This window comes from Pan troglodytes, chromosome 20 (assembly GCF_028858775.2).
Source record: "Pan troglodytes isolate AG18354 chromosome 20, NHGRI_mPanTro3-v2.0_pri, whole genome shotgun sequence".
Classification (NCBI taxonomy): Eukaryota; Metazoa; Chordata; class Mammalia; order Primates; family Hominidae; genus Pan; species Pan troglodytes.
Window position 1 is genome coordinate 15,045,518 of NC_072418.2, and position 26,370 is coordinate 15,071,887.

Here is a 26,370-nt window from a genome sequence, read left to right on the forward strand (position 1 = left end):
TCAATGGAACAAAACCTCTGTGTCACCCAAGGGATAACATGCCAACAAACACTGCAAGGATATTTAAAGAAAAAGAACCAGCTTCCTACAACAATGTTTCTAACTAAATATCTGCAAATATGAAGACAGATCCTTCAGTGTGTACACATCTTCAGCCCTCATGCTGAACAGATTCTGACATTAGTATTATTTAGTCTCTTCCTAACTCAGCATCTGCAATCAGAACCTGGTTCATCCAACACAGATGATCATCCTGACATCCTGTCAAGATTCAAGTGAGCCTGATGTCTCACTGCTTATCTACAGTGCCACCCATCTAGTCACCTCAGTGAATCATATTAGGCACCATACTGTAATCATCATCATCGTGATCATGATCATCATCATCATCCTTGGGTTATCAAGCAAGAAGGACCAGGATTTTCATAAGTGTTAACACACGATTCCAGGTCATTAAATAAAAGCAATCTATGATTGTTGAAAAAAAGAAACTATAGATTACAGGCTCATGCCTGTAATCCCAGCACTTTGGGAGACCAAGGCAGGCAGATTATCTGAGGTCAGGAGTTCGAGACCAGCCTGACCAATATGATGAAACCCCATCTCTACTAAAAACACACACACACAAAAAAAAATTAGCTGGGCGTGGTGGCATGCACCTGTATCCCAGCTACTCGGGAGGCTAAGACAGGAGAATTGCTTGAACCCGGGAGGCAGAGGATGCAGTGAGCTGAGATTGTGCCATTGCCCTCCAGCCTGGGCAATAAGAGTGAAACTCTGTCTTAAAAAAAAAAAAAAAGAAAAAAAGAAACTGTAACATTTTAGGTGACATGTACTATGTAGGCAGGCCTGTGATGGTTGGGTCTGTTCTCAACAGCATAGGATTATTTTCATACCATGATTCTCTAAAAAAGATACAATAAAATGACTATTTACATAGCTTTTACAACACATGAGGTATTTTAGTAACCTACTTTTTATTTTTACTTTTACAAAAGCTTTGGGTTGGTGAAAAATTAAGTAATCTAGGCATGATTTATGGGATGCAGGAGGATGTGGATAGGTTACATGCAAATGTCATTTTATAAAAGGAACACAGCATCTGTGGATTTAGGTATGCTTAGGGGGTCTGGAACCAATCCCCTGCATATGGTTAGGGGATAACCATATTCAAAAGAAACATCTTAAGGCTTTACCATGTGTTTGCATTCATGAGGCTTATCTCCTATGTGATTTCTTTCACATTTCTGAAATGAAATAAAATTAATGAATGCTTTCCCACATTTATAGAGTATCTCTCCAGTGAGTCCTTTTATGTCTATGCAAGGAACTGAGAGAACTCAGTGCCTTCCCACATTCCTTACATTCATGCATCTTCTCTCCAGTGTGAGTTTTTTCATGTCCTCGAAGGAAACGAGAACGAGTGAAGGCTTTACCACATTGTTGACATTCATAAGATTTCTTTCCAGTGTGAATTCTTTCATGTCGTAGAAGGCAAGTGAGCCAAGAGAATGCTTTCCTGCATTCCTTACATTCATACGGCTTCTCTCCAGTGTGAATCCTTTCATGGACTTTTAAGTTACCAAAATGACTGAAGGCTTTCTTACATGTTTTACACTTATAAGGTTTTTCAGCCGTGTGAGTCCTTCTATGTTGAGAAAGGTATGTGAAACAACTGAATGCTTTCCCACATTCCTTACACTCATATGGCTTCTCTCCAGTGTGAGTTGTTTCATGATTTTGAAAGGAATAGAAATCAATAAAGGCTTTCCCACATTTACATTTATAGGGTTTCTCTCCAGTGTGAGTTGTTTCATGTCTTCGAAGGGAACTAGAAATACGGAAGGCTTTACCACATTCTTTACATTCATAGGGTTTCTCACCAGTATGAGTCCTTTCATGTCTTTGAAATACACTGGGATAAATGAAGGCTTTCCCACATACCTTGCATTTGTGAGGTCCATCTCCAGTGTGCATTATCATATGACTTCGAAAGCTTGAGCGATGAGATAATGCTTTCCCACACTGCTTGCATTCATAGGGTTTCTCTCCAGTGTGAGTTCTTTCATGACTTTGCAGTGAACTAGGACAATCAAAGCCTTTCCCACATATCTTACATTTATGAGGTCCATCTCCAGTGTGCCTTATCATGTGTCTTTGAAAGCTTCCCAGATGATGAAATGCTTTCCCGCATTGCTTACATTCATAGGGTTTCTCTCCAGTGTGAGTTCTTTCATGTATTCGAAGGGAACTAGAAACACTGAAGGCTCTTCCACATCGTTTACATTTATAGGGTTTTTCTCCAGTGTGAGTTCTTTCATGTCTTACATAGGAACTGTAATCAGGGAAGGCTTTGGAACAGTGCTTGCATTCATATGGTTTCTCCCCAGTGTGTGTTCTTTCATGTCTTAGATAGGAACTGTAAATAGGGAAGGCTTTACAACACTGCTTACATTCATACGGTTTCTCTCCAGTGTGAGTTCTTTCATGCATACGAAATAAACTAGGCCAAAAAAAGGCTTTCCTACACAACTTACATATATAAGGTCCACCTCCACGTTGTACTATTATGTGTCTTCGAAGGTTTCCCGAAGAACTGAAGGTTTTCCCACATTCCTTACAATCATAGCGTTTCTTTCCAGTGTGAGGTCTTTCCTGTGTTTGAAAGGAGTGGTGATAATTGAAGGCTGTCCCACATTGTTTATGTGTATGTGGCTTCTCTCCATATTCCTGACACTCATCTGGTTTGTGTCCAGCATCAAATGTGATATAGCAATTAAGGAATGAACAACCCATGATTTCTCCACACACACTGCTTTTACATGGATCTACTCCAGGAGTTTTTTCATTCACAGTACTATCTGGCTGGCGACTTTCACTAAATCTCTCTATGATATGACATCTGTAAAACATGAGAAGTATATTAATAAAGGTTTATTTATAAATGACTTTATATTTATTAGTAGGTACTGGATTTACATTTTTACATCATCATGCAACACGTAGGCTTCATGCACTGCTTGAACGTGAATGGACTGAATGTTGTACAAGATAACTCAACCCCAGCTGTTTTCTTGACAATGATAAACACATGAAATTCTTTTTTTTTGAGATGGAGTCTCGCTCTGTCACCAGGCTGGAGTGCAGTGGCGTGATCTCAGCTCACTGCAACCTCCGCCTCCCAGGTTCAAGTGTTTCTCCTGCCTCAGCCGCCCGAGTAACTGGGACTACACACATGCGCCACCACACCCAGCTAATTTTTGTATTTTTAGTAGAAACGGGGTTTCACCATGTTGGCCAGGATGGTCTCAATCTCTTGACCTTGTGATCGCTCGCCTTGGCCTCCCAAAGTGCTGGGATTACAGGCGTGAGCCACCGTGCCCGGCCAAATTCTTAATATTGTTTCTAAGGGGACTATTTTTGCAAACACTGAATAGTTATATCACATTTAAGTATATGTTTCTGGAGAAGATTTTATAGGAATAAATAAGTTTGTACTGGGCTCATTCATTTTCTTTGCCTAGTTGTATAATTTCCTGTCATCCTAAGAATTGCTCCACAGATATATGTCTTTCTCTTGTGAGTGCAAATTACCTTAGGCTCCTCCTGGGATTTTTGTGCTGATCTTCAATGTTTGTGTCTTCCCATTTCATTTCTAAAAGGTGGACACAGAAAAAACACTATAGATTATTATAAAATTCTAAAAACACTACAAGATTTTATGTACAATGGAATCATGCATGATTCATTCACTGAATTATAGCTGACTCTTGAACAACATAGGTTTGTACCTCATAAGTCCACTTATTTTATTTTTTTTAAGATGGAGTCTCGCTCTGTTGCCCAGGCCAGAGTGCAATGGTGCAATCTCGGCTCACTGCAACCTCCGCCTCCTGGGTTCAAGCCATTCTCCTGCCTCAGCCTCCCAAGTAGTTGGGACTACAGGTGTGCACCACCACACCCAGCTAATTTCTGGATTTTTAGTAGAGACGGGGTTTCAGGCGGGTTTCAAACTCCAGACCTCAGGTGATCTGCCTGCCTCGGCCTCCCAAAGTGCTGGGATTACAGGCGTGAGCCACCACACCTGGCTCACAGTCCACTTACATATGAATTTTCTTCAGTCTCTGCTACCCCTGGGACACCAAGACCAATCCCTCCTCTTACTCAGCCTACTCAATGAGAAGACAATGAGGATGAAAGCCTTTATGATGATCCATTTCAACTTAATGCACAGTAAATAGTTTATCCTCTTTATGATTTTCTTAACATTTATTTTCTCTAGCTTACATTATTATGAGAATATAGTATGCAATATATGTGACAGACAATATATGTGTTAATTGATTGTTTTTGTGACCAATAAGCCTACCAGTCAACTGAAGGTTAAGTTGTAGTGAACAAAAAGTTATATGAATATGTACAACTGGTTGGGGACCCAGCACCACTTAACCCTGTGTTGTTGAAGGGTCAACTATATCCCCTTTCAGTATTTCAAATCATTCAACAGCATTGATGACCAAGAAAAAAATGTCTCTAATTGACTAAGTGAAGACATAATGTCATTTTTACCTATACAGTCCAGGTTCCTAATGGTTTCCCACATCACATCTCTGTACAGACTCTTCTGTGATGGACCCAGCAAAGCCCACTCTTCCTGGGTGAAGTTCACGGCCACATCCTCAAAGGCTACTGAATCCTGAAACACCCCACATGTACAAAGGAGTAAGGCTGAGACTGACAGTACCAAAAATTTACATCCACTTCATAAACTTTGCATACTATTGTTTCTAAGCAATGATTCAATGACATGGTAAATCCACCCTTATTCTCTGTCTACAATCACTTTCTCCAACACAGCAATTCTGATGCTAGAATTGAATGTTGTTGTACACATAATAGTCAAATAGGAACAAGTCTCTTTTTGATGACTTAAATGAGTGAATTTTATTGCCGGCATCATCCCTAATGTCTACTTTATAGTGGGTCTGTATTTCCTGTCGTGACAAAGTCCTACTACTTACTGTACAAGAATAGGAGTCCTGAGATTGTATATATTTACAAATGCTGGTTAACAAAATTGGATCCTTCGTGTACTCTAGGCACTGGATTTATAGAGGGTCTCCACCAACATAACTAATAACAGGTGCTGAGTGTGCATAAACTGTTTATGGAGAAAGTATAGTATTTGCTTAACTCTTACCTTCTCTTGGGGAGCTTGGAATTTTGTTACATGCTCAGCAGTGGGAGCATAGCTGATCAGCCAATGCTAGGTTTGAATGTTTGTCCCCACCAAAATGCATGCTGAAACTTAATCCCCAATGTGACAGTAATGAAAGATGGGGCTTGAAGAGGTTATTGGGTCTTGAGGATTTGGATCTCAAGAAAATCAAGATTAATCCATTCTTGGATTAATGGCTTAAAGAATAAATGGGTAGTGACAGAGTTGGACTTATGTCCCTATGAGAAGAGAAAGAGACCTGGGCTAGACACTCAGCTCCCTCATCACGTGATGCCCTGTGCCACACAGGGACTCGACAGAGTCTCCACCAGCAAGGAGGTTCTCACCAGATATCCAGCCTTGACTTTGGACTTCCCAGCCTCCAGAACTACAAAATACATACACTGTTTCATTTAAATCATCTAGCTTCAGGTATTCTGTTATAAGCAACAAAAAACACACTAAGGTAGACACAAAGAAACACTCTGGGCACTGAGTATCTAATGAATGACATCCATAAATAACTTTTCAAAATGTTTATTGCAACATGTTACTTGGGGATTCAGCCCACCCTATGTGATTACACTAAGAGAGAACATTTAGAAGCCGGCAACAGGTTTCCTCTAGATCAAATGTAGCAAAGCAAGACAAAAGACTAATAAAATATGCTTCACTATCCCAATGCAAGAATTTTAAACTTTTTATTAGGTAATGTCAAAGGAGAATAATGGGGACAGATTGCGCATGTTCTTAGAAAGAACTCAATGTTACCTCTCATGAATATCGATAATATTCCCTAAATAGCTAAATCAGAACTTTAGTAGTCAACAAAAAAAGATATCCCCAAAACTAACAGAAGTCACAAATGTATAAAAATGCTAAAAACTTTCTCACCAACAAAGTTACGGCTTTACAAGAACAAATAAAGAATTTTTTTTTTTTTTTGGAGGGGGAGACAGAGCCTTGCTCTGTTGCCTAGGCTGGAGTGCCCTGGCACGATCTCGGCTCACTGCAGTCTCTGTTCTGTCTCCCAGGCTCAAGCAATTCTCCTGCCTCAGCCTCCTGAGTAGCTGGGATTACAGGCGTGTGCCAGCACACTCAGCTAAAACATTTATGATGATTCATTTTAACTTAATGCAAAGTAAATATAGTTTATCTTCTTTATTATTTTCTTATTAACATTATTTTCTCTAGCTTACTTTACTGTGAGAATATAGTACGCAATACGTATGACAGACAATATATGTGTGAATCAGTTGTTTTTGTGACCAATAAGCCTGCCAGTCAACTGAAGGTTAGCTGTGGTGAACAAAAAGTTATATGAATATGTACAGACCTCAAGATTAAATGAGAAAAAAAATACGTATTAAAGACAAAACCAGGCCAGGCGCGGTGGCTCACGCCTGTAATCCTAGCACTTTGGAAGGTCAAGGCGGGCGGATCACGAGGTCAGGAGATCGAGACCATCCTGGCTAACACAGTGAAACCCTGTCTCTAGTAAAAATACAAAAAATTAGCTGGGCGTGGTGGCGGGCACCTGTAGTCCCAGCTACTCAGGAGGCTGAGGCAGGAGAATGGCGTGAACCCAAGAGGCGGAGCTTGCAGTGAGCCGAGATCGCGCCATTGCACTCCAGCCTGGGTGACAGAGCTAGATTCCATCTCGAAAAAAAAAAAAAAAGAAAGACAAAACTAGTATTTTAAACAGTAACAAGGTCTTTTTCAGATTTCATGAGAATTTTTTTTTTTTTTTTTTTTGAGACGGAGTTTCGCTCTTATTGCCCAGGCTGGAGTGCAATGGCACGATCTCAGCTCACCACAACCTCCGCCTCCTGGGTTCAAGCAATGCTCCTGCCTCAGCCTCCCAAGTAGCTGAGATTACAGGCGCACACCACACGCCCGGCTAATTTTTGTATTTTTAGTAGAGACGGGGTTTCACCATGTTGGTCAGGCTGGTCTTGAACTCCTGACCTCATGATCTGCCCACCTCAGCCTCCCAAAGTGCTGGGATTACAGGCATGAGCCACCATGCCCGGCCGAGGATTTTCTTAAGTAAGAAAATAAAGGCCGGGCGCAGTAGCTCACACCTATATTCCCAGCACTGTGAGAGGCCAAGGCAAGTGGATCTCTTGAGCCCAGCAGTTCAAGACCAGCCTGGGCAACATGGTGAAACCTGATCACTACAAAAAATACAAAAATTTGTCCAGGAGTGGGGGTGCATGTCTGTAGTCCCAGCTACCTGGGAGGCTGATGCCTGTAGTCCCAGCTACCTAGGAGGCTGAGGTGGGAGGATCACCTGAACTCAGGGAAGTAGAGGCTGCAGAGAGCCTGGATGACATCACTGTACTCTAGCCTGGGCAACAGAATGAGACCCTGTCTCCCCTCAACCTTCCAAAACAAAGAAAAGAAAGTAGATTCCAAATGAGGAGTCTTCCAAATTCAACTATATTAAAATTAGGCATAGTGGCTCACACCTTTAATTACAGCATTTTGAGAGGCTGAGGTGGGAGGATCCTTTAAGCCCAGGAGTTTGGGGCTGCAGTGAGCTGTGATGGCGCCACTGCACTCTAGCCTGGGGTCACGGAGCAAGATTCTATCTCAAAAAAAAAGTCCATCAAACTGTAGAATGAAATAAAAAGATAAACCACCATCTGGAAAGAAATACTAGCAATCCTTCCATGTGAAAACTGGTTAGTATGTATAGTATGCTTAAAAACAAAAAGAAAGGCCAGGCACGGTGGCTCACGCCTGTAATTCTAGCACTTTGGGAGGCTGAGGAGGGCAGATCACCTGAGGTTGGGAGTTCAAAAACAGCCTGAGCAACATGGTGAAACCCTGTCTCTACTAAAAATACAAAATTAGCTGGGCATGGTGGCGGGTGCCTGTAATCCCAGCTATTCAGGAGGCTGAGGCAGGAGAATGGCTTGAACCCAGGAGGTGGAGGTTGCAGTGAGCTGAGATCGCTCCATTGCACTCCAGCCTGGGCAACAAGAGTGAAACTCCGTCTCAAAAAAAAAAGAGAGAGAGAGAGAAACAAGGCAAGGCAATAATATCCAAATAAATTAAATATGAAAAAAGACTGAAAATTACTTCACAGAAGATGAAAGACCACAAAGAAAAAAATGCTCAACACCAATGCTAATCAGCAAAAACCAATGGAGATATATAAAACATAAATCTTTACAAGGCATAAACACACACACATACATGGTCTGAGAGCTGATCTACACCTGCTATTAGGATTTCCTCATAAATTTAAACTATCCATAATCTACAATACAACAATTTTTTCCCAAAGAATAGTATCCCAATGAGTTAAAAAAGTCATGAAGTGTTAGCACTTAGGGACAAAAAAAGAATATTTTCAACAACATCATAAGGTTAACCTGAAAGAACTCAAGTCCCACGAACAGTGAAATGTGTGAGAACTTGGTGACCCACAGCCTCAGACAACAGCATATGTCAAACAGATTGAAGCAAATAAACAAATCAAAAACCTTTTCATCGTATTTTCTCCCCTCTCCTTTCATCTCTTCATGTCTTTGGAGTCAATTAAATATTTTTCATTATTGCAATTTGTTTATTTTCTTTGCATTTTAGTTCTATTTTTTTTGCATTACATTTTAACAAGCTGCTCCTGGGAAGCGGTTCTCATACTTTATGTGCATTACAAGCATCTGGAGGACTTAACACAGATTATTGAATCCTACCCACAGAATTTCTTTTTCTTTTTTTTTTTTTTTTTTTTTTTTGACATAGTCTCGCTCTGTCGCCCAGGCTGGAGTGCAATGGCGCAATCTCGGCTCACTGCAACCTCCACCTCCTGGGTTCAAGCCATTCTCCTGCCTCAGCCTCCCAAGTAGCTAGGATTACAGGTGCCCACCACCATGCCCAGCTAATTTTGTGTATTTTTAGTAAAGACGGGGTTTCGCCATGTTGGCCAAGCTGATCTCGAACTCCTGACTTCAGGTGATCTACCCACCTTGGCCTCCCAAAGTGCTGGGATTACAGGTGTGAGCCACCATGCCCGGCCCTACCCCCAGAATTTCTAATTCAGTAGGACTAGAGTATAATCCTGAAATGTGCATTCCTTTTTAAATTTTGATGTTGTTTGTACATATTCAGGGGGTACAGGTCTAATGTTGCCACAATGATATAGTGCATTGTGGTGAATGAAGTCAGAGCCTTCGGTGCATCCATCACTGCAGCAAAGCACATGCATCCACCAAGCAACTGCCCATCATCCACCATCCTCCACCCTCCTAGAGTCTCCACTGACCATCATTCCACACTCTGCTTCCATGTTTGCACAGTATTTACACGTGGGAGGTATATTTGCCCACTTTTTTTTTTTTTTTTTGAGATGGAGTTTCGCTCTGTCACCCAGGCTGGAGTGCAGTGGCGCGATCTCGGCTCACTGCATCCTCTGCCTCCTGGGTTTAAGCAATTCTCTGCCTCAGCCTCCCAAGTAGCTGGGATTACAGGCACCCACCACCATGCCCGGCTAAATTTTTTTGCATTTTTAGTAGAGACGGGGTTTCACCATCTTGGTCAGGCTGGTCTTGAACTCCTGACCTCATGATCCACCCGCCTTGGCCTCCCAAAGTGCTGGGATTACAGGCGTGAGCCACCGTGCCCAGCCTACTCACCCACTTTTAAGTGAGTACATGTGGTATTTGTCTTTCTGTGTCTGAATTGTTTTGCTTAAGATAATTGCCTCCCAATCCATCCTTGTTGTCACAAAGGACATGATTTCATTCTTTTTCATGGCTGAATAGTATCCCAATGAGTATACACACCACGTTTTATTTACCCAATCCTCCACTTAGGTCGATTCCCTTATCTTTGCTTTGTGAATAGTGCTGCAATATGCAGATGAGTGCAGGTATCTTTTTGATGTACTGATTTCTTTTCCTTTGGATAGATACCCAGTAGCATATCTGAGATACTCAGCATAATACTGAGTGCATATTAATGGTAACATTAACTAACTGAAAACAGAAAAGAGGCAAAACTATGCTACTGGATACATACACACTGAATCTATAATGAGCAACAAAATACAAACTCTAGGTCAGTTATGCTTCTGACCTGTAGTGTCTTACCTCACACAACTTCTGACAACAAATGTATGGCATTTGCTGAACACCAATTCTCCAACAAAAACTGGTATCCACCCCACATTAGTACAGACCCCACAAGTTGAGGGTTGAATGTCACAACCCATCAGCCACCAGGCAGATGCCAGTGGCAAGCCCCAGAGACCATCCTTTTAATCAAATGTGTATAAAACCAATGACTCCCTCTACAGGGTCAATAATGTGCCAAGCCAACCCACAGAACTCAGCAAGTCACTCTGCTTAAGGTTGTCAGTTTGTTATAAAGGATATCTCAAGAACAGCCAAAAAGAGAGAGGCACAGCAAAGGAAGGGGAGGGATTGGCAAACCTTCCTTCCCCTCTTGACTGACATTACCCACCCAGCAAATCCAAATACATTTTTTATTATATCAAAGACCCAGATAAACTCTCAGATTCATAAACCCTTTTTCTATTAGGCAGAATCAAAAGGTGTCTTTCTCTAAATCAGCCGCGACAGACTTTTTAATTTGTACTGATTATACCAACTGAGTGAATGCAAAACCAAGCTGCTGATAATGTTGAATTTTACCCAAGGCCTGTAATTCTAGTAAATAAGTAAGATGACAGAAAATCACCTCAACTCCCCAAGCCCAGTTCTTTGTGTTCTGGACAAGCAGCCGTAAAACAAAACAAAACAAAAGCACCCTTTGCTTATATAGATTATGCCCCTCTCCCCTTTTCTAAACTATAACTCAGCCAGATAAAGAACCTCCAAATTCCCATTTTTTATCTTATGATTAGCTGAGCAGTTTTGTCTTCACTGATCATACTGAACAAAATACATCTAAAGAAAACTTTGCTTAAGTTTCTCTCCTTGCTCCAGGACCGTGAACTTTGACTCATCCTCAGCCTGAGCCAGCACAAAACCCCTCCTTCATAACCCATCTTAAGAACAGACTTAGGTTAGAGCAAAACACTCTCTGAACTAGAATCTGATTCTCGGCCCAGCGTGGTTGCTCACACCTGTAATCCCAGCACTTTGGGAGGCTGAGGCAGGCAGATCATGAGGTCAGGAGATCGAGACCATCCTGGCTAACATGGTGAAACCTCATCTCTACAAAAATACAAAAAATTAGCCAGGCGTAGTGGCATGCGCCTGTAGTCTCAGCTACTCGGGAGACTGAGGCAGGAGAATCACTTAAACCCGGGAGGTGGAGGTTGCAGTGAGCTGAGATCACGCCACTGCATTCCAACATGGGCAACAGAGCTCTTGAGACTCTCAACTCAAGAAAAAAAAAAAATCTGATTCTCACCCTCCATCCTGCCCTCCCCTTCGCATCTTCCTTCTAATCTTGGTTGCTCTTCCCTTAGCAAGAAAAGAACTTCTCTGCCCAACCTTAGAGATGCCTCAGATCTTTATTTTATTTTATTTTTTTTGAGACTGAGTTTCACTCTTGTGAGCCACCGCGCCCGGCTGGGATGCCTCAGATCTTATACTTGATGCTTTCCCGTTTTGCAGTACTCCTTTAGAATGAAGTCACTTCTTAGCTAAATCCAGATTTATTTTAATTGAGAATGTCTAGCAACAGCCCCACAACAGTAACAAATACAACCTCAAACAGGGAATCACCCCAACCGCCTCAGCTTTCTAATGCTCTGTAGCTTCTTTAAGTATAAAAGGCTTCTCCCATGGCTGGAGTGATCCGGAGGCTCCCAGGAAGAACCAATTTAAGTGGGCCTTCAATAACCTCCCTTTGCAGGCTCGAGACTGGCCTCAACTGGGAGTCACCGGCCTCAGGCCTCTCCACCCCACTCACTTCCTCCCATGCCTTACATGGAAAGTTACTTGGTTTAGTTAGCACTTATTTATTTGTTAGTTTAGTTAGTATATATTTATTTAGAGATGAAGTCTCACTCTGTCACCCAGACTGGAGTGCAGTGGCGCGATCTCAGCTCACTGCAACCTACACTTTCCAGGTTCAAGTGATTCTCCTGCCTCAGCCTCCCAAGTAGCTGGGACTTCAGGTGTGGGCCACCACGCCCGTGGTGGTGGTGGGCGCCTGTAATCTCAGCTAATCAGGAGGCTGAGGCACGAGAATCACATAAACCTGAGAGGTGATGCTCGCAGTAAGCCAAGATTGTGCCATTGCACTCCAGTCTAGGCAACAGAGCAAGATTCCATCTCAAAAAAATAAAGGTAGGCTGGGAGCGGTGGCTCAAGCCTGTAATCCCAGCACTTTGGGAGGCTGAGGTGGGAGGATCATTTGAGGTTGGGAGTTCAAGACCGGCCTGATCAACATGGAGAAACCCCACCTCTACTAAAAATACAAAATTAGCCGGGCATGGTGGTGCATGCCTCTAATCCCAGCTACTCGGGAGGCTGAGGCAGGAGAATCGTTTGAAACTGGGAGGCAGAGGTTGCAGTGAGCCGAGATTATGCCATTGCACTCCAGCCTGGGCAACAAGAGTGAAACTCCGTCTCAAAAAAATAAAAAATAAATAAAACTAAATAGGAAAAGCACAAGTATCTATCCATTTCAGGCAACAAATACCACTGAATTACCACTTTCATAATAATAAAGCATTTAGTAAATTAATAATATTTGAGTTCTTTAGCTGTTGGAAAGTCCCATGCCACAGCATTTAGCATTAATCTGTCAAGTATACATAACAGGAATAGAACAGTTATCCACTGTCCTAAATTCCCCACCCTAAAAAGGAAAGAAACTAAAGTTTTGGCAAATCTTTATAATTCAACCAAATAACTACCACATTTTCTGTTAATATGTGTTCACTTTTTCTGCAGCCATAAAGAAAGTATGACCAAACATTTTTCCTTAGTCATACTGTCACTGTTAAGCCCTGAAATTCCATTTGAATAATCAGAGAAACTTACTTGACAGACTGGGGGAAAAAAAAGTAAATGAAGGGTTTTTTTGTTTTTACAAAAATTGGACCTCCCCCTCCCCCTCCGCCTCCCCCTCCCCCTCCCCTCCCCCTCCTCCTCTCCCTCTCCCTCTCGCTGTCCCCACGGTCTCCCTCTCCCTCTCCCTCCACGGTCTCCCTCTGATGCCGAGCAGAGGCTGGACTGTAATGCCGCCATCTCGGCTCACTGCAACCTCCCTGCTGGATTCTCCTGCTTCAGCCTGCCGAGAGCCTGGGATTGCAGGAGCACGCCACCACGCCTGACTGGTTTTCGTATTTTTTTGGTGGAGACAGGGTTTCGCAGTGTTGGCTGGGCTGGTCTCCAGCTCCTAACCGCGAGTGATCTGCTAGCCTCAGCCTCCCGAGGTGCCGGGATTGCAGACGGAGTCTCACTCACTCAGTGCTCAATGCTGCCCAGGCTGGAGTGCAGTGGCGTGATCTCGGCTCGCTACAACCTCCACCTCCCAGCCGCCTGCCTTGGCCTCCCAAAGTGCCGAGATTGCAGCCTCTGCCCGGCTGCCACCCCGTCTGGGAAGCGAGGAGCGTCTCTGCCTGGCCGCCCATCGTCTGGGATGTGAGGAGCCCCTCTGCCCGGCCGCCCAGTCTGGGAAGTGAGGAGCGCCTCTTCCCGGCCGTCATCCCGTCTAGGAAGTGAGGAGCGTCTCTGCCTCGACGCCCCGTCTGGGATGTGAGGAGCGCCTCTGCCCGGCGGCGACCCCGTCTGGGAACTGAGGATGTCTCTGCCTGACCGCCACCCCGTCTGGGAGGTGAGGAGCGTCTCTGCCCGGCCGCCCCGTCTGTGAAGTGAGGAGCCCCTCCGCCTGGCAGCCGCCCCGTCTGTGAAGTGAGGAGCCCCTCCGCCCGGCAGCCGCCCCGTCTGGGAAGTGAGGAGCGTCTCCGCCCGGCAGCCGCCCCCTCCAGGAGGTGGGGGACAGCCCCCGCCCGGCCAGCCGCCCGGTCCGGGAGGGAGGTGGGGGGCAGCCCCCGCCCAGCCAGCCACCCCGTCCGGGAGGGAGGTGGGGGGCAGCCCCCGCCCGGCAGCCACCCCGTCCGGGAGGTGGGGGGCACCTCTGCCCGGCCGCCCCGTCTGGGAGGTGGGGGGCCCCTCTGCCTGGCCGTCACCCCGTCTGGGAGGTGTACCCAGCAGCTCATTGAGAGCGGGCCATGATGACGATGGCGGTTTTGTCCAGTGGAAGCGGGGGGAAGTGTGGGGAAAGGAAAGAGAAATCAGATTGTTGCTGTGTCTGTGTAGAAAGAAGTAGACATGGGAGACTCCATTTTGTTCTGTACTAAGAAAAATTCTTCTGCCTTGGGAAAAAAAAAAAAAAAATTGGAGGCTGAGGCGGCAGATCACTTGAGGTCAGGAGTTCAAGACCAGCCTGGCCAACATAGTGAAACCCCGTCTCTACTAAAAATACAAAAAAAAAAAAAAAAAAATTAGCCAGGTGTGGTGGTGCAGGCCTGTAATCCCAGCTACTCGGGAGGCTGAGGTGGGAGGATCGTTTGAACCCAGAAGGCAGAGGTTGCAGTAAGCTGAGATCGCACAACTGCATTCCAGCCTGGGCAACAGTGCGAGGCTCCGTCTCAAAAAAAAAAAAAAAAAAAAAAAGGAATAGATGGCTACATATATGACCTGTTTTCTGAAATCTAACTATTTCTGGCCTCTATGGAAATACTTTCTCTATCAATGTCTAATCTTATAGTTAATAAAACGTTGAAGCTGAAAAGAGTGAATATCTCTTTTCAATGTGACAACCTCAGGGATGGGCAGTGCTGACTGGAACACAAACAAGTCTAACTCAAGTGTCAGGTCATCCCATCTCCTGGGATATTCGTCACCCTCATCTGCTCAGTAAAGTGCTCAGTGACCACCCACCCCCACCCCAGGAGATACTGCACTGTGTGCTTTTCAGGCTCATGCACACCTGACCTGAATGGGAGGTTCTTGCACAACTGGAATGAGTGGGTTCTCCAGTGCTTACATATTGTTTTCTTTCTTCATTAGTCTGAGAGTCAGGAAGGAAGAAATCATTTCTGTCTTCTCCCCCAAATACAATCATTCAACTGGCTGACCAGCCTTGTGTCCCCAAGGAATGGAAACTGGGGTTGGGGAAGAACAAGGTGATTGTCCCAAGGGTTAGCTTTTTATAGAAATGGTATACCAGAAGATTCCTCCCATCCCACCCAGGGCATCCAGCTGTTCCCTGTGAGGCCCCACCCCAACACCTCAGGCTGCTCACTGGGAGAAATGACCCAGGGGCTGATATTCACTGGACCCTCCCAGAGACAGGGCAGCTGTGTGTATCTTGGGTCAACCCCAGGCAGTTCTGAAACAGAACCAGGAAAAGGCAGAGAGTGGGCTGAGAACACATCACCCCATAAAGTTTCTAAAGCGGACTCTCAATGTTGAGAAGGTATCCGTACCCAGGGGAAAGAAAAGAAGGAGAGGCACAAAGGTTTTTTTGTTTGTTTGTTTGTTTGTTTTTTACAGTGGAGTGTCAGGTTATTCTCTGCTTCCTCACATGTGAAATGTTCAGGAACACAAATCTTTTAAGAAGCCGGCCGGGCGCGGTGGTCACGCCTGTAATCCCAGCACTTTGGGAGGCCGAGGCGGGTGGATCACCTGAGGTCATGAGTTCAAGATGAGCTTGGCCAACATGGTGAAACCCCGTCGCTACTAAAAATACAAAAAATTAGCCGGGTGTGGTGGTGGGTGCCTGTAATTCCAGCTACTCGGGAGGGTGAGACAGGAGAATCTCTTGAACCCGGGAGGCGGAGGTTGCGGTGAGCCGACATCGCACCATTGCACTCCAGCCTGGGCAACAAGAGCAAAACTCCATCTCAAAAAAAAAAAAAAAAAAAAAAAAAAAGAAAGAAAGAAAGAAAAAAAAAAGAAGCCATCCATTGCTCTCTGAAAACAAAATGAAAATTAAAATACTGGGACTCTGAAATTTAGCACGGGTGGGGCGGAGGAGGGAGGAGTTCATGATGTTGCTGTGAACTGAGGAGGGAAAGTTAGCCTGCGTAAGGCTCTGGAAACCAAGGGAGTTACTACCACCCCTAGGAGGAGTTAGAATGAAGGAACAGGGTAGTGGATTTGAGACCCTGCTACCCTCATCTCTGAAAAACTCGAAGAGGAATCAGTCACCCTGGGAAGAAAAGAAGGGACTGGGGACCCCGCAGACCACAGCTCCTCCCGTGCACAAACCCCACGCAAGAATCTGGATTCTGATTGCAGTTAGATATTAACCAGGTACCCTGAGCCCCACTGCCTCGCGGGGGCCGCCTCCCTGAGAGTCAGGTCACAGAAGACACTGACCGCCGGCTTCCCCATTGTGCCCGGAGAGCTGCTCGAGTTGCCCAAGTTCTCAGATCTTGAATTCCAACGGAAAGGCTGGCGCCAAGCAGGCTGAAAACCCCACGAGGGAACCCACTCAGCAGGAGAATGCGGTTTCTTCACCTCCCGTCCCAGGATTCGCCCGTCACTTCCCCACCAACCAGCGACCCCACACTTCAGCCGCCCCTATCCAGACCTCTAAACACCCCCATCCGCAAACCTCTCATGGAGGCGGAACTGGGGTCTTCTCTCCTCTCCCCCTATTAAACTGTTTCTGCTGCAGGCCTTGGAGTCTCGGTGCAGTGACTCGGGCCGCGAACCTGTGCCGGTTACAGCCGCACAATCTGGGAAGACGCGGAGCTGCGGGCGTGGAGCTGCCCCAGAGAGGGCGCCGGAGCCGGGGCCGCAGTTGCTGCGCAGAAACAGGACAGGACGCCCGGGGTCCCGGCTGCCGGCCCAGCCCCCACCTCCCACCCCGCGGCCGAGGGGACTGAGGGCCGGCTGGGCCAGGGGAACTCGGGTCCGCAGACCCCGCAGTCGCCGCGGGGACGCCCGGGTCCCGCCACAGCCTGTTCTGGCCGGTTCCAACCAGTCCTTCGCCCTGCCCCAGGACGCCGGGCCCCGCACACTCACCATTTCCCGGCTTCCGCGGTGTCCTGTGTTCTCCCCAAGGCTCCCCGCTGCCAGCATAGGACTCAGCGTGACAGTGCCTGCCACTGACCTGCCAGGGCTTCTCTCAGCTACAGAGCCAGGAGCGGGAGCTCAGAGGGGTGTAGAAAGCTCCACCCTCCTCCCGGCAGCGCGCCTGATTGGCAGTTCCCAAGAACTCGCCCCCAACACTGATTGGGTAGAGCTCCAAATTCCGCCCCCTCCCCAGGGAACTGATTGACAGAAGAAGGATCTTACACGGCTGAGTGGAGCGAGATGAAGCGGTTCCAGACACAGCCCTTGATAGGGTGGGCTTCCTCCCTTCGCTGTGACCTGACCCCTCCCAGGGGACATTTGCATTTAAGCGGAATTTCCTGCCTGTACTCAATGGGCTCTTCCTGCTCCTTCTTCCTGGACGGGGACCCACAAGTGTGTGCTGGGAATTCGAGACTCACTGCCCAGTGGAGCCATCCCCTGGCCTCAGAGCGGTAGGGGAGGCCCAGGCCCCACAAACCACACTGAAGCAGGAGGGAAGGCCTGGTGTCCTCCAGGGATCAGGAATTTAGGATGAGACTGCTGGCTCCATGGTCAAGCCTTTCTCTCACCTTATCTCTCAATCTACTCATTCTCAGACCAGAAAATAAAAACACATCAACAATGAAATAAAATTGTTAAATGCATGGAAAATCTGGAATTATATGGCAGTAATCTTCTATAAAGGAATCAAAAGAAGGGAAAAGAAAAAACCTGAATTAGTTCAGAGAAATTTCAGCTACAGTTCAGCAGGAAACCCCCTTTCAGGAGGTTAAACATATTTTCAAGCTTAGAAGGCAGATTCTGACTCCTGAAATTGAGTCCCAGAGCGTGTAACCAGCAGCTTAGCAGCTGAGTCTCAAACCACGTTTTAAACCTTTTTTTTCTTCTTCTTTCCCTTTTCCTCTTTCCCCTCCTGATCTCAAGATAATAACTTTGAGATAAACTGCATAGATGTTACCTCTCATCTTAAAATACAGCCTCAGAATGTGCTGTGAACTTCCACTCCCTTTCCTTTCCCATACTACACTGCCATGCCTTATGCACATTTATTTTTATTTTATTTTTTTGGAGACGGAGTCTCACTCTGTCACCCAGGACAGACTGTAGTGGCTCAATCTTGGCTCACTGCAACCTCCGCCTCCCAAGTTGAAGCAATTCTCCTGCCTCAGCCTCCCGAGTAGCACACTGGACTACAGGTGCACGCTGCCATGCCCAGCTAATTTTTTTGTATTTTAGTAGAGACAGGGTTTCACCATGTTGCCCAGGCTGGTCGTGAACTCCTGAGCTCAGGCAATCCGCCCGCCTCGGCCTCCCAAAGTGTTAGGATTACAGGCATGAGCCACCACGCCTGGCCTGTGCACATTTATTTACCTAAACACTTATTAAGCACACACCATGCTCTCTTATTTGGTCATATATTTCCTTAGAAGCTTCAGGGGTTGGATCTTGTTAGGTACCAGGCACCTCTGGAATTCTCTTTCCAACAAAAGATTACTTCAAAGACGGAACCTACACCCAGCTGAAGAGTGACTACTATCAGGGAAACCAGCCCCCAATATTTCAACGTAGGTTCTATTTTCCCTAAGTGTTGGCCCATCTGATAAATTAAGAGAAAGAGTACAAAGAGAAGAATTTTACAGCTGGGCCTCCAGGGGTGACATCACATATCGGCAGGTTCCATGATGCCCACCTGGGCTGCAAAACCAGCAAGTTTTTATTAGGGATTCTAATAGGGGAGGGGGTGTACGAACAGGGAGTAAGTCACAAAGATCACATGCCTCAAAGGGCAATAAAAGATCACAAGGCAAAGGCAAAATTAGAATTACTGATGAGGGTCTGTGTCCTGCTGTGCATGCACTGTCTTGATAAACATCTTAACAGGAAACAGGGTTCGAGAGCAGACAACCAGTCTGACTAGAATTTACCAGGCTGGAACTTCCCAATCCTAGTAAGCCTGAGGGCACTGCAGGAGACCAGGGCGTATTTCAGTCCTTATCTCAACTGCATTAAGACAGATACTCCCAGAGCAGCCATCTATAGACCTACCCCCAGGAATGCATTCCTTCCCCAGGGTCTCAATTATTATTATTTTTTTTTTGAGACAGAGTCTCACGCTCTGTCCCCCAGGCTGGAGTGCAGTGGCACGATCTCGGCTCACTGCAACCTCTGCCTCCTGGGTTCACACTGTTCTCCTGCCTCAGCCTCCCAAGTAGCTGGGACTACAGGCGCGCGCCACCATGCCCAGCTAATTTTTTGTATTTTCAGTAGAGACGGGGTTTCACCGTGTTAGCCAGGATGGTCTCGATCTCCTGATATTGTGATCAACCCGCCTCGGCCTCTCAAAATGCTGGGATTACAGGCATGAGCCACCACGCCTGGCAGGGTCTCAATTATTAATAATCCTTGCTGGGAAAAGAATTCAGTGATATTTCTCCTACTCACATGTCCATCTATAGGCTCTCTGCAAGAAGAAAAATATGGCTTTATTCTGCCCAACCCCACAGGCAGTCAGACCTTATGGTTATCTTTCCTTGTTCCCAGAAAATCGCTGTTATTCTGTTCTTTTTCAGGGTGCACTGATTTCATATCATTCAAATACAAATGTTTTACAAACAATTTGTACAGTTAATGCAATCATCACGGGGTCCTGAGGTGACATACATCCTTAGCTTACGAAGATGACAGGATTAAGAGATTAAAGTAAGACAGGCATAAGAAATTATAAAAGTATTAATTTTGGGAACTAATAAATGTCCATGAAATCTTCACAATTTATGTTCAGAGACTGCAGTAAAGACAGGTGTAAGAAATTATAAAAGTATTAATTTTGGAAACTGATAAATGTCCATGAAATCGTCACAATTTATGTTCTTCTGCCGTGGCTTCAGCCGGTCCCTCCATTAGGGGTCCCTTACTTCCCGCAACAGACTACAAGATTGACTGCAACTAATGTATAACCTGGCAGGATCCATGATGTCCCTTTGTCCCTTCACCAAATGGGACAATAATTCAAGAGGGGCAACCAGAGCAAGTCACGCCACCTCGTACTTCTAGCCCCGCTTGCCTCTTCTGCACTCCAAACCCTTTCTTTAAAAACCCCTGGGTTCTCTCCACAAATTGAACAGTGGAATTGCTTTCTGCTCTTCCCCTGCTAGGACAGATAATAAAGAAATCTCGTTCCCTCTTATCACAACTCGTTAGTATTTTGACTTCTTTCCACACGCGGTGAGCAGCCAGACCCTTCTGCCGGTTACAAGTGGGATCAGCACCTGGTGATGGGGCAGGGGCACAGAAGGATTTAGGGATGAGGGAGCTCAACTTGCCCTCCTGTGTCCTCTGCGCAGTGTGAAAATGCTCTCTCCTTCAAGACTTTAAATATTAATGAATTAAATGCTCCAATCAAATGCCAAGGCATTAGAATTTGAAAATATAAAGATTTCCCATATTTGTATGAAATACAAGTGTCACTGGTAAACTGAGTTCTTTCTCTAGTTTGTATGAGTCACAAAGAAAGAATAACTAATGGAACCAAAAAAAAAGGCAAGCAGGATTTATTTTCTGGCCAGAGAAGGAGAAGGGGTCAGAGTCAGCTCTTGCTCCGAAGACACTTCCTCCTCCTAGAGCTGTGGGAAGCTGGGGAATTTTAAGCAGCTAGATATGGGATGGGGAAGTTTGTAATATGGGCAGAAAGGAACTTCAGATGTTCACAAATCATAAACTTGCCTCTTTATACCACACATGTTCAAAAGGCCAGCCAGGTGCAGTGGCTCACGCCTGTAATCCCAGCACTTTGGGAGGCCGAGGCAGGTGGATCACCTGAGGTCGGGAGTTTGAAACCAGCCTGACCAACATGGAGAAACCCCATCTCTACTAAAAATACGAAATTAGCCAGGCATGGTGGTGCACGCCTATAATCCCAGCTACTCGGGAGGCTGAGGCAAGAGAATCGCTTGAACCCGGGAGGCAGGGGTTGCAGTGAGCACTCCAGCCTGGGCAACAAGAGCGAAACTCCATCTCAAAACAAAACAACGGGCCGGGCGCAGTGGCTTACACCTGTAATCCCAGCACTTTGGGAGGCTGAGGCGGGCGGATCACGAGGTCAGGAGATCGAGACCGTCCTGGGTAACATAGTGAAACCCCGTCTCTACTAAAACAATAAAATAAAATAAAAATTAGCTGGGCGTGGTGGTGCATGTCTGTAATCCCAGCTACTCAGGAGGCTGAGGCAGGAGAATCACTTGAACTCAGGAGGCAGAGGTTGTAGTGAGCTGAGATCGTGTCACTGCACTCCAGCCTGGTGACAAAGCTAGACTCCATCTAAAAAAAAAAAAAACACGACGAGAAAGCTGCCGTGACTTTCTTCTGTGGGTGGGGATTTTCATCTTACAGTAAGGTATCAATGATCTAAACCAGCAGTTCCTAACCTTTTTGACACAGGGACTAGTTTCTTAGAAGATAATTTTTCCATGTACTGGAGTGGGGATGGTTTTGGGGTGATTCAAGTACATTACATTGATTGTGCACTTAAATATTATTACATTGTAATATATAATGATGTAATTGTACAGCTTGCCATACTATAGAATCTGTGGGAGCCCTGAGCTTGTTTTCCTGCAACTAGATGGTCCCATCTGGGGGTGATGGGAGACAGTGACAGATCTTCCAGAATCTCATAAGGTGCATGCAACCTGGATCCCTTGTGTGCACAGCTCACAATAGGGTTCGTGCTCCTATGAGAATCTAATGCTGCCTCTGATATGACAGAAGGCAGAGCTCAGGTAGTAATGTGAGTGATGGGAAGTGGCTGTAAATACAGGTAAAGATTTGCTCACTCGCCCGCTGCTCACCTTCTGCTGTGTGGCCTAGCTCCTAACAGGCCACGGTCTGGTACCGATCCATGGCCCAGGGATTGGGGGTCCCTGATTTAAAGGCAACAAGGGGTCACTGGTTCTGGTTTACTCTGGTTTTGAGCAGGCCTTATCTTATTCTGATAATTGGCAAAGGGTCCTGAAGCTCCCAGGCCATCTGGAGTCCTAGTAAGCTAGCATACCTAAAGATAAACAGACTAGGAAAAAAAATGTTATCCACTTTTTCAGAAAATAATTAGCGGCTGGGCATGTGGCTCACGCCTGTAATCCCAGCACCTTGGGAGGCCAAGGCAGGTGAATCATGAGGTCAGGAGTTCGAGATCAGCCTGGCCAACACGGTGAGACCCTGTCTCTACTAAAAATACAAAAATTATCTGGGTGTGGTGGTGGGCGCCTGTAATCCCAGCTACTCGGGAGGCTGAGGCAGGAGAGTCGCTTGAACCCGGAAGGCGGAGGTTGCACTGAGCCGAGACTGCACCATTGCACTCCAGCCTGGGCAACAGAGTGAGACCCCATCTCAAAAAAAAAAAAAAAGAAAGAAAGAAAGAAAAGAAAAAGAAAATAATTAGCCATTTCAGCTGTTTTGCTTTCTCAGCTATTTTTCCAGGACTGGCCCAGTAACAAAAGTACCAGATATAAAAGCATCATGAATTGGAAGCTGGAACCCATGGCTAAAAAGAAAGAAGCCAAACATCAAGTGTAATTCAATGAAACAAAATCCTGAATCAACTTGTGAAAATTGTAGTGTTTCCTGATAAGACAAATTGGCAAGTTTGAAAAACAAGAAAAAAAAACGATGTCTGATTATAACTAATGAATGATATTCATGCCTTTAAAAATTACACACACATACACACACACACTCACAATCTATTATCACAAGACTCTGTTCTCTCTCTGAAGAATCAACCATCTTTCTGTAAGATGCTTCATCAACCTTTCACATTAACTGCCTTTGGAGTAATATTATATACTTACTTTTTCCTAGACAGTTGTGAAAACAGGGTGCAGTGGGTCAAAGGTGGTGTCAGGGGTTTATGTACAGATTTTGCATATTTTTACAAATTGCAGCAATTAACTAGTTCATTACTGTGTTGATTTAAATTCTTACAAAAGCTTCCAGACAAAAATAAACACTCACATAACCATGAGGAAAAAATTCAGAATAGAATAGAGTCCAGAAATAAGGCCACACACCTATGACCACCTGATCTTGGACAAAGCTGACAAAAACAAGCAATGGGGAAAAGACTTCCTATTCAATAAATGGTTATGGGTTAACTGGCTAGCCATAGGCAGAAGACTGAAGCTGGACCCCTTCCTTACACCATATACAAAAATCAACTCAGGATGGATAAAGACTTAAATGTAAAACCTCAAACTATAAACACCCTGGAAGAAAACCTAGGCAATACCATCCAGTACACAGGAACAGGCAAAGATTTCATGGCAAAGACAACAAAAGCAATTGCAACAAAAGAAAAAATTGACAAGTGGGATCTAATTAAATTTAAGAGCTTCTGTACAGCAAAAGGAACTATCAACAGAGTAAACAGACAACCTACAAAATAGGAGAAAACATCTTCAAACTATACATCTGACAAAGGTCTAATATCTACCACCTATAAGAAACAAAGAAATTTACAAGAGAAAAACAAACACCACCATTAAAAAATAGTCAAAGGACATGAATAGACATTTTTCCAAAGAAGACATACATGCAGAGGCTGGGGGTGGAGGCTCACACCTGTAATCCCAGCACTTTGGGAGGCCAAGGTGGGTGGATTACCTGAGGTCAGGAGTTTGAGACCAGCCTGGCCAACATGGTGAAACCCCATCTCTACTAAAAATACAAAAAAATTAGCCAGACATGGTGGCGGGTGCCTGTAATCCCAGCTACTTGGGAGGCTGAGGCAGGAGAATCGCTTGAACCTAGGAGGTGGAGGTTGCAGTGAGTCCAGATAGCACCACTGCACTCCAGCCTAGGTGACAAGAGCAAGACTCCATCTCCAAAAAAAAAAAAAAGAGAAAAAAGAAATACACTTCAATCAATGCAATCATCTAGAGGAATATAAAAGACAAATTTTTATTAACTGATTTCATCAAAAAACACTACCTATTCAACTCATGAATTTATGTGTCAAGAGAATTTATTTACAGAATTCTCTCACATCAATGTGTTTTTTTCTGAAAGTAAGATGTAGGAATCCATAGTCCAGATCCACTTTAAGCAGGAGGCACTGATAAAGACAATAGAGTTATACCTTTTATGACAATTCTTTGATGTTCCAAATTTTCTGGCACATTTTGCACGAGTGAATTTGGATGTGAGTTTTCTTTTTTTGGAGATGGAGTCTCACTCTGTCGCCCAGGATAGAGTGCAGTGGCACGATCTCAACTCACTGCTACCTCTGCCTCCGGGGTTCAAGCAATTCTTCTGCCTCAGCCTCCTGAGTAGATGGGACTATAGGCACATGCCACCATGCCCAGCTAATTTTTGTATTTTTAGTAGAGACAGGGTTTCACCATGTTGGCCAGGATGGTCTTGATCTCCTGACGTCGTGATCTGCCCGCCTTGGCCTCCCAAAGTGCTGGGATTACAGGTGTCAGCCACCGCACCCAGCCGGATCTGAGTTTTCTAAATTACATTTATAGCATATCTAGCCAGTGTGAGTTATGATAAGGAATCGTCAATCTACCAAAGTTGTATTAATATGTATATCCATGGAGGTGACACTTACGTCAATGGACACTTACATCATTTCATCAGGAAACATAGACAGATGCTGCACATGAAATTAGCCCTAGGCTGGACGCAGTGAGTGGCTCACGCCTGTAATCCCAGTACTTTGGGAGGCCACAGTGGGTGGATTGCTTGAGTTAAGGAGTTGGAGACCAGCCTGGGCAACATGGCAAAACCCTGCCTTTACCAAAAACAAAAAAAAAATTAGCCAGGCATGGTGGCACACACCTATAGTCCCAGCTACTTGGGAGGCTGAGGTGGGAGGATCACTTGAGCCCGGGAGGCGGAGGTTGCAGTGAGCCGTGATCCCCCAATTACACTCCAGCCTGGGTGACAAAGTAAGACTCTGTCTTTAAAAATAAAAGAAAGAAAGGCTTTTACCTGAGCGCAAGATGGGTCACTAGCTGTACTGGAGACACCGGTTCTCACTCTTGTCGCATCTGTTCAAACCAGCATGGTCTGATCCGGAAATATGGTCTCGATATGTGCCGCCAGTGTTTCTGTAAGTATGCGAAGGATGTAGGTTTCATTAAGTTGGACTAAATGACCTTCCTTCAAAGGGTTATCCAAAGCATCTACCCAACGAAAAACCAGGATAGTTCTTTGTATATAAAATAAACATTTTTTAAAAACCTTCAAAAAAGAAAAAGAAATTAGCCCTATTCCTCAGAAATTTATATATTTTTGCAAGAAATGTGATTTTAATTCAATAGCATACAGTACATGTTATTGTAAATGCAGTATACATTTACTCCATAAGTAGGAAATTCACTCCTTCCCAAGTTTTAATGGTTTTCTAATACTTTTAAATGTTTTGTCTTTAGTTTCCCAACCAAATATGGCTATCATCTCTAAACACAATAATTTTTTTTCCATCCTAGTTTTCATATTGTTTATTGATTTTTGACAATAAGTTTTATAGACTACTGTAATGGTGACAGGAATGAAATAGAACTATTTTATTTATTTATTTATTTTTTTGAGACATGGTCTCACTCTGTTGCCCAGGTTGGAGTAAAGTGTTGCAATCATGACTCTATAGCCTTGACCTCCTGGGCTCAAGTAATCCTCCCGCCTCAGCCACCTGGGTAGTTGGGATTACAGGTTAAAAACACCATGGCTAGTTAATTTTAAAATTTTTTCTAGAGATGGGGTGTCACTATGTTGCCCAGGCTGGTCTTGAATTCCTGGGCTCAAGTCATCATCCTGCTTTGGCCTTCCAAGGTGCTGGGATTACAGGCATGAGCCACTGTGCCTGGCTATGTTTCCTTTTGTTAGCTTATGATCCTCCTTTTCAGTGGGAAGCCTGTCACACAACAGTTTCTCATCATGCTGTGCTCTGAAACATACCTTAACCAAGAATCCTACATCAAGGAAAGCTCATGTTTAAAATGAAAGACAAAACAAAGTCTTTTTCAAGAATAAAAACATACATATTGAGACGATTTGTTCCTACCACACCAGACCTACAAGAAAGATGAAAGAAAGTCCTTATGTCTGAAACCAAAGGATGGCAAA

The 26,370-nt window shown here is 44.9% G+C and overlaps 1 protein-coding gene across 4 annotated transcripts; it reads right to left on the minus strand.

Annotated features, from left to right (window-relative positions):
• Positions 1–960: 960 nt before the first annotated feature.
• ZNF442 (zinc finger protein 442) lies at positions 961–25,352 on the minus strand. 4 transcript variants are annotated; one of them, XM_054673945.2, is made up of 4 exons: positions 25,234–25,352; positions 4,570–4,696; positions 3,595–3,655; positions 961–2,902 (listed from the first exon to the last, which is right to left on the minus strand). In XM_054673945.2, the coding sequence occupies exons 2-4, from the start codon at positions 4,601–4,603 to the stop codon at positions 1,285–1,287; spliced, it is 1,713 nt and encodes a 570-aa protein (XP_054529920.1). In that variant the 5' UTR covers positions 4,604–4,696; positions 25,234–25,352; the 3' UTR covers positions 961–1,284. The 4 variants fall into 4 exon arrangements, with proteins under 4 accessions (XP_054529920.1, XP_009433066.4, XP_009433069.4 ...); XM_009434791.5 differs by lacking the exon at positions 25,234–25,352 and adding an exon at positions 17,191–17,371; XM_009434794.5 differs by lacking the exon at positions 25,234–25,352 and adding an exon at positions 15,203–15,280.
• Between the last annotated feature and the right edge of the window lie 1,018 nt (positions 25,353–26,370).